Source organism: Bison bison, unplaced genomic scaffold (genome assembly GCF_000754665.1).
Source record: "Bison bison bison isolate TAMUID 2011002044 unplaced genomic scaffold, Bison_UMD1.0 scf7180017863465, whole genome shotgun sequence".
NCBI classification, from domain to species: Eukaryota; Metazoa; Chordata; class Mammalia; order Artiodactyla; family Bovidae; genus Bison; species Bison bison.
Window position 1 is genome coordinate 19121 of NW_011494037.1, and position 8872 is coordinate 27992.

Here is an 8872-nt window from a genome sequence, read left to right on the forward strand (position 1 = left end):
TGATTTTTGAATGTTGAAGCAAGCAGTCTTGCATCACTGGAATAAATCCCACTTGGTCATGATGTATAAACATTTTATATGTTGCTGGATTCAACTTGCTAATATTTTGTTGCAGATTTTTACATCTATATTCATGAGGAATGTTGCTTGTAGTTTTCTTGTGATATGTTTGTATGGCTTAAGTATCAGGGTAGTCCTGGCCTCATAGAGTTGGGGAGTGTTCCTTCCTCCTCTATTTTCTGAAAGATTTCTACTCGAATGTTTAATGCACTCAGCCAGTCAAACCATCAAGCTTTGGGCATTTTTGTATGGGAATATTTAAAGTTACTAATTGCTTACTATTGTTGGTGAGATGTAAAATGGTACAGTCACGTGAAAACCATGCTAAGTTTCAGATCTGAGATATCAGGCAACTGTCTTGGGAAGATACTATGGTGGGGTTGAAGGATAAGAAAATAAAAATTAAATCACACTGAGATATCACTATACATCCAGCATAATGGCTATAGTTTAAAAAAAAAAAAGATGGAAAATACCAAGTATTGACAAGGAGCAACTAGAACTCATATACTGTGTTGGTGGGAGTGTACACTGGTGCAGTCACTTTGGAAAACTAGTTTCATAAACTAGCTGAGCATATGGATACAATATAATCTGGCAGTTCAACTCCTAGATATATGCCTAACAGAGTTCATAAATATGTTCACCAATAGATAGGTACTAAAATATTTATACTAGCACTATTTCCAATAGCTCTAAGCTACAAACAACACAAATGTCCATTAACAATAGAATGGATAAATACATTGTTGAATTTTCAGAGTATAATTTAACATGACAATAAGAATGAATTACCTATAACTACATTTAACAATATGGACAAATCTCACATTTATAATGTGAATGAAAGAAGACACTTAACAGTATATTACCAAAATATGAAATATAACTACTGAGTGAATTTATATAAAATACCAAGCAGACAAAACTATTTAAGTCAAGATAGTGTTTACCTAGTGCGGGAGGTGGACAATAAGCCCTGGAAGGGCGCACAGGGAGTTTTTCTGGGGTGCTAGTTATGTTCTGTTTCTTGATCTGAGTGTGTTCAGTTTCTTAGAATTCATTGAACTGTATGCTTATGACATATGCATTTTCAGTATGCATTATACTTTAATTAAAAAGTTAAAAACAAAATAAAACTACATGCTAGAAAGAAAGCCCCTTTTCTTATGAGTATTTTAAAGATTTTTTAATTAAAAACAAGAAAGTGTTTACATATCAGTGCTTAAAAAAAGCAGTGCTCTTTTTAGAGAAGTCTTCCGGTTATTCAACTATAATTATAATCATATCTTAGGCTAAATAACTAATGCAACATGACTTTATCCCATAGCAATCCACACAAAATTACTCTTAATGTGCACATAAAAATGAATATATAAAATTAACTACCTTGGAAGAAAACCCACCATTTTATGTATTGAAACCCAATTTCTTTAACTGTTGTTTTTCAAACAGGAATCCCAAAGAAAGCAGAAGCTTCAGCAGAAGTCCAGAGTGCTGTGGCTCAGTTTCATTGTCTTAGGTTCAGTTACTAAGGGGATAAGAAGTTTATGGTCTGCAGCTTACCTAAATGATAGCTTTGGGAGTACAGACTAGAAGGTATGCTCACTACTTTCAAGTGTGAATCACCTGCTGCCACAGCATGGAATTGATAAGGGAACAACTGCCACCTTTAGGCATATGTAACATTTAATAACTATATTCCTGTAACATAGGCTAGAGCTATGTTTAATTTGCCAATGCATAAAGTCAGAAATTAAATTAAAAAATTTTGTTTCATATTTTAAAAATATACCATGGTGATGTCTCAAAGGGAAGAAAAAGAGCGCTTCCTCAGGGCAATCTTTTCCGTGTCTTAAATGTCAATTATCATAAAAACTTTCGGCTTCTACTCATAGACCTATTAATATATTCCCAAATTGGTTTTTGTCTTGACTTCAATGTCCTAGAAGTGTTTGGACAATGAATGCTCTTCTCCCCACCTTAGAAATTTGAAAAAAATTGGTCAGTATTGAGTAGTTTTACATTTCAGGGTGTGAAGAACAAATCAGTGCTGAATTGATAAAGCCCTTTATCCAAAAAGTGAAGCACAAGAGATTACATCTCCTGGGGTCTCTATTTCTACCATTTGCAGGAGAATGAGAGTGTCTGTGTGAATCATGAAACCAACCAGGGCTATTGCTCAAATGCTTTACCAAAGTGGCTCCCTACACATATAATTGCATATCAACTTGTATTCCACCTGACTGAAGAATACTTGGCTTTGTTGACCTTCTGTTCACTGAAGCTATTTGTAGTCTGTCATATCTACTCCCTCTGCGCAATGATTGCAGCATCAGGCACTCCTTGTTGCCTCTGTGAGACAGCTGATGCACATCCCATTATGACTTCCAGCTGAAGGTATTTTCAGTCACCAGATTTATAGTTTTTCTGCACTATGAGTTTTCTGATGTTTAATAAGATTTGATCTGTCTGTGAAGGCCTTCTGACATTGTGTGCAAGCATAAGCTTTCTTTCTTGTGTGAATTATCTGATGCATACTTAGTGTTGCTTTCTGGATGAAAGCTTTCCCACATTTACTGCATTCGTAGTGTCTTTCTCCAGTATGAGATTTCTGATGGATAGAGAGGCGTGACTTCCAGGTGAAGGTTTTTCCACAATCACTACATTTATAGGGTTTCTCTCTAGTGTGGATTTTCTGGTGTGTTATGAGATTCGACCTGTCAGTGAAAGCCTTTCCACATTCAGCACATATGTTGGGTTTCTCTCCTGTGTGAATTTTTTGATGCACTCGGAGTTGTGACTTCTTTGTGAAGCATTTCGCACAGTCACTGCATTCATAAGGCTTCTCTCCAGTATGAATTCTATGGTGTGCAATGAAGTGTGATTTTTGGATGAAGGCCTTCCCACATTCAGGACAAGCGTAGGGTTTTTCTCCTGTATGGATTCTCTGATGTACATTGAGTGTTGATTTCTGGATAAAAGCTTTGCCACATTCATTGCATTCATAGTGTCTCTCTCCAATATGAGATTTCTGATGTATTTTGAGGCGTGACTTCCATATGAAGGCCTTTCCGCAGCCATTGCATTTATAGGGTTTCTCTCCAGTATGAGTTTTCTGGTGTTTAATGAGATTTGACTGATCACTGAAAGCCTTCCCACATTCGGCACACATATATGGCTTCTCTCCAGTATGAGTTTTCTGATGTGTAGTGAGATTTGTCCTATGAGTAAAGACCTTTCCACATTCTGTGCATATATAAGGTTTTTCTCCTGTATGAATTCTTTGATGCACATGCAGCTGTGATTTCTTAATGAATGATTTTCCACAGTCACTGCATTCATAAGGTTTTTCTCCTGTATGAATTCTCTGATGTGTATTGAAATGGGATTTCTGGATGAAGGCCTTTCCACATTCAGTGCATATATAGGGTTTTTCTCCTGTGTGAATTCTCTGATGCATCCTGAGAGCTGATTTTCTTGTGAAGGCTTTCCCGCATTCACTGCATGCATAGTGTTTCTCTCCAGTATGAGTTTTTTGATGTATACTGAGGTCAGAGTTCTGAGAAAATCCTCTTCCACATTCATTGCATTCATAAGGTTTTTCTCCTGTATGAATTCTCATATGTCTAAAGAGATATGATCTGTGGAAAAAGGCTTTTCCACATTCACTGCATTTATAGGGTTTCTCTCCAGTATGAATTTTCTGATGTGTAATGAGGTTTGACCTGAGGGTAAAAGCCTTCCCACATTGAATACATATAAAAGGTTTCTCTCTTGTGTAAACACTTTGAGGTACCTCAATTTGTGGCTTCTGAGTGAAGATATTCTCATCCTTATTGCATTCATGGGATTTTTCTCCAGCATTAATTCTCTGATGCTCAAAAAGATGTGACTCCTGGGTAAAGGTATTCACATATTCAGTACATATATAAAGTTTCTCTCCAGTATGAATTTTTTGATGGTGGGCGAGAACTTGTTTGTGGTCAAGATGTTTTTCACATTGATTAAGTTCATAGGAGTTTGTTCCTATATTAGCATTCTCATTCTTAGTAAAGGAAGAGCTATGTGCAAAATTGTTACCATTTCCAAAAATCTTATCAAAGTTCTTTGTTGCATTGCTTTTATTGTGATTATGTAAATTTAAAGTATGCTTCAAACTTTTTCCAAATGTATCACAGTTATGGAGTCTTTTAATTGAAGGAACAAGCCTGGTACTCACATGAATTATTTTTTCAATATTTTTATATTCATAGCCCCTCTCCTTAGTCAATACTTTCACATGACTTAAAGGGTTATTTTGGTTTTCTTGATTTCTTTCTAGCTGGTCATTACCTTGCCACAGTTCTTCTATAATGGAACACAATGAATCTTTTCCTATGGATTGACCGATTTTCTCACAGTGGAATGAAACTTCTCCAGAAATTCTCTGTTGTTGAGTTTGCCCAATATCCTCATCTAAGAAGAAGAAAAAAATGAAAATGACTCCAGAACAGTTATCATGAAGTTTGGACAGGATGAACAAAAAAATAGAAGAGTCCATATAACAATCATGAAAATTCTTCTAGAATACTTAGTATATGCAAAACAATTATATACCATTTATGATGTACCAGGTACTATTTCCAAGTGTTTTACACAAAATAGCTCATTTAATCTTCACTAAACCCTAATGGGTAGCTATCATTATCAATCATGTTTCATAGAAGAGAGAACAGAAGCACAGAGAAGTTATGTAACTTGCTGAAGATTAAATAGCTAAATAAGTAAGAGATGGGGTTTGAACCCTGGGAATCCATATCCACTATGTAGGACACTGAGTAGGGTAATCAGAAGAAGAAACTGAAGTCTGTTATGGGTGAAGCATGAAAGGAAGAAATATTTCAGAATGCATGTCCTTACTATACATTAGCTCTAAAACCTTAATAATCTCTCTTCTTCCTTTTGTTTTTCCCTCTGAACTATTATGAGCATCTCCATTAAATTTATAGTCCTCAAATACCAATTCCTCTATATCTATAGGAAAAATATATGCTTTCAACAAGTGTCAAATAAGGCAAGCCATCCATCTATGGTAGAAACTATAAGCCATCCACCAGTATCTATTCACCTCTTCTTTTATAGAAATAGAACATAGCTGGGCTTTACCTTTATCAGTCTCACTTTGTTCTTACCAGTAGAGTGTGAGCAGAAGTGACATTTGCTGCACCTGGGCCAGGCCTTAAGACAGTGGGCAAATCTCCATTTCTCCCTTCCCCAGCCCAGAGGACTCAACAATGATCCAACATCAACCAACCCAGCTGACAACAATGGCCTAGGAGATGGCAGAGCAATAACTTGCAACATGGTTCCCGAATAACCCAACAGGATCAGAGTTGATTTGTTGAATGGACCCATTCACCTGAGAATGCTTATATAAGAGAGGATATAGCTATACTAAGCTTGTTGCTTTGCTCCTCTGTGCATATTCAAAATGTATTGCCCTTGATATCAGCTCTAATTTCAGTATACCTCTAGGGAGGTGTATAAATGAATGCCTGTTATGAATGTATAAAGCAGATATGGTACCACTCATACTGATACTCAATTTGGCACAATTCTGTTACAACATAAAGAATTAACACACAAAGGCTGCAATTATTAAAATTTCATGCAGTTATCGTCCCTTTCTAAACATAATCTATAGTCTTTTGAATTCCTCTGAGCATACGCTTGAGGAATCCTTCTGAAAGAGAACAAAGTACCTTCCTCTGACTATCTCTCCAAATTCAATACATTTAAGTTTAATAAATATTCTCCATGCTTTGCTTCAGAAAAACTGAAGAATAAGTGCTCCAGTTATCAATTTATTGCCTTTTAACCCCGAATCACACTTCCTTGCCCACTCTACAAAAATGGATCTGAGTCTCTTTTCCTTTGGCAGCTGGCATGATGTTGAACCTTATCAACGCAGGGTGATGGAGAAACACTGGAAGAAGGGGTTTTGCTTCCTGGTTCTAGTGAGCTCACTCAGCATGCTCCTCCAGCAAGGGCAGCTTGTTTAACACCAGGCTCCAGAAGTGTGGTGGCTTCAGCAGCATCTGGCTCCTGATGCACATGCAGTTTCCCAGCCACCCAGATCTTGAAGTGCAGGTGACTTCTTTAGCACCCAATTCCTGCTGCTCCTATGGCTTCCCAAGAACCCAGCTTCTGCAATTCTTTGCAGCCAGAAGCACCCAGCACTTCTGGCACTCCTCTCAGATGATTTGCAGTGGGATATTTCCAGTGAGACACTGCCCCATGATCAGTTTTTTCTGGAACCAAAGAGGACAGATTTCCAGCAAGTTTCACCAGTGCAGCACAACAGCAACTCTTCTGCCATGCTATGAGCCATGGATATGCCCTCCCTATAAGGTCTGTATTCATCTGTGGGAAGCAGAGGAGGCTCTTCTTTGGGTGTTCCTTCACAGCCCTTGAGATACTCTCACACACTAATCTGCTATTTCTTTATTCATTAGAGTTCTCTTTACTCTTACTGGCTAATCCCTTATTACTTCAATCCCACAATAGTCAATAATTAATGTTAAACTTTTCCTGTTCAAATTAGTATGTGGTTTCTTTCCCCAATTAGGCCCTAAGTTATACAATAAGAAACTGGCTTTCTTTCTTCAGTGTAAGAATGGATTTTTTAAAACTCCTTTTTCATTATAGTTTATCATAGGATATTGAATTTATTTCCATGTGCTATACAGTAGGACCTTGTGGTTTTTCCATCCTATATATAATAGTTTGATCTGCTAATCCCAAACTCCCAGTCCACCCCTCCTCCACCTGGCAACCATAAGTATGTTCTCTATGTCTGTGAATCTGAGAAGCAGGCTCTTAATTCTGGGAGCTTTCTAAAAACATACAAGTAAAAGCCTTAGTTAGGGGCTTACCTGATGGTTCAGATGTAAAGAATCCACCTGCAATGCAGGAGACATAGGTTTGATCCTTGAGTTGGGAAGATCCCCTGGAGAAGGGAATGGCTACCCACTCCAGTATTCTTACCTAGAGAACTCCATAGACAGAGGAGATTGGCAGGCTACAGTTCATGAGTTTGCAAAGAGTCAGACATGATTGAGCAACTAACACTTCACACAAAAGCCTCAGTTACTACATGGCCTAAAATCCTGTTTTCCCTGAGTTCCTGTGGGATGGAGGATGAGAAAAAAGAAAGAGCCAAACATTCTGGAGTACTTAAGAGCCATTACATGAAATAGTGAAATCTGATCACAAGGTGAAAATGTATCATCTGGATAGAGAGAGCACAGAGTAGGACCAGATTAGGGAAACACTATCAAATATGGCAGACATCAAGAAGACATTAAAAATGTACAGCAAAAGAATTAACAAAATGAAGAGAAAACCTCTGGAATGGCAGAAGATATTTACAAATCATATATCTGATAAGGAGTTAATAGGCAAAATATATAAAGAACACACACAGCTCAATAGCAAAAAAGCAAAAACAAACAAACAAACAAACCAATTAAAATGGGCAGAGAAACTGAATAGACATTTTTCCAAAGAATCTGTGCAAGTGACCAATAGCTACATGAATAGGTGCTCAATATCAGTAATCCTCAGGGAAATGAAAGTCAAAACCGCAATGGATATCACTTCACATCTATTAAAATGGCCATTATCAAAAAGATAAGCAATAGCAAGTGTTGGCAAAGAGGTGGAGAAAAGGGAACCCTTGTGCACTGTTGGTGGGAGTGTAAATTGGTGCAGCCACTATGAAAAACAGTATGGAGGTTCCTCAAAAAATTGAAAGTAGACCCACAATTCCACTTCTGGGCATATATTCAAAGGAATTGAAATCAGGATCCTTTAGAAATATCTGCTCTCCCATGTTCATTGCAGCATTATTCACAACAGCAAGATATGAAAACAACCCAAGTGTCTGTCAACACTGAATGGATAAAGATGTGGTGTACATATACAATGGAATATTACTAATATCATACATGAAAATGAAGGACATTGTGCCATTTGCTACAACTTGGCTGAACGTTGAGGACATCATGCTAAGTGAAATAAGTCAGACAAAGACAAATATTGCATGGTATTATCACTTGTATATGGAATCTATAAAAGCCAGACTCAGAGAAAGAGTAGAGTAGTGGTTCCTGAGGACTGGAGGGTGGAGAGAATGGGGAGAAACTGGTCAAAGAGCACCAACTTCCAGTTATGAGATGAACAAGTTCTGGGAACCTATTGTGCAGCGTGGGGACTATAAATAATGATATTGCATCATAAACTTGCATGTTGCCTAGAGAGTAGATCTTAAATGTTTTTACCACAAAAAAGAAATAGTAACTGCAATAAGATGGAAGTGGTAGCTAACCTTATGGCAGTAATCAGTTTGCAGTATATAAATATATCAAATCATTTATATATCTGAATTGAAAAAGTTGATAATATTAAGATGCTAATTACCTCTAAACTGATTAAATTTAATCACAATCAAAACTCACTTTCATAGCAACAAAAAAATGACTATAAAATTCAAATGGATACACAAAGTACTTACAGTAGCCAAATGAATTTGAAAAAGAACAAACTTGGAGGACTAATACTACATGATTTAAAATTTATTACATAGCTACAGTAATCAAGACTGTGTGGGAATGGTGTAAATACAGATGAATACTTCAGTGGAACAGAATGAAGAGTCTAGTAAGAGACCCACACACATATGACAACTGATTATCAATAAAAGTGCAAAGGCATTTCAGTTGAAAGGATGGTTTTTAAATAAATGATGCTGAAATGATTGAATAGCTAT

At 36.9% G+C, this 8872-nt stretch overlaps 1 protein-coding gene across 1 annotated transcript; it reads right to left on the reverse strand.

The window, feature by feature from the left end:
- Positions 1 to 66: 66 nt before the first annotated feature.
- On the reverse strand, positions 67 to 6858 carry ZNF41 (zinc finger protein 41). Its single transcript, XM_010833376.1, has one exon. The coding sequence runs from the start codon at positions 4601 to 4603 to the stop codon at positions 2480 to 2482; it is 2124 nt and encodes a 707-aa protein (XP_010831678.1). The 5' UTR covers positions 4604 to 6858; the 3' UTR covers positions 67 to 2479.
- Positions 6859 to 8872: the final 2014 nt, after the last annotated feature.

Bases quoted from the DNA above. Each gene is read 5' to 3' on its own strand.
- ZNF41 (XM_010833376.1), bottom strand. From the start codon at position 4,603: ATGGACTCTTCTATTTTTTTGTTCATCCTGTCCAAACTTCATGATAAC.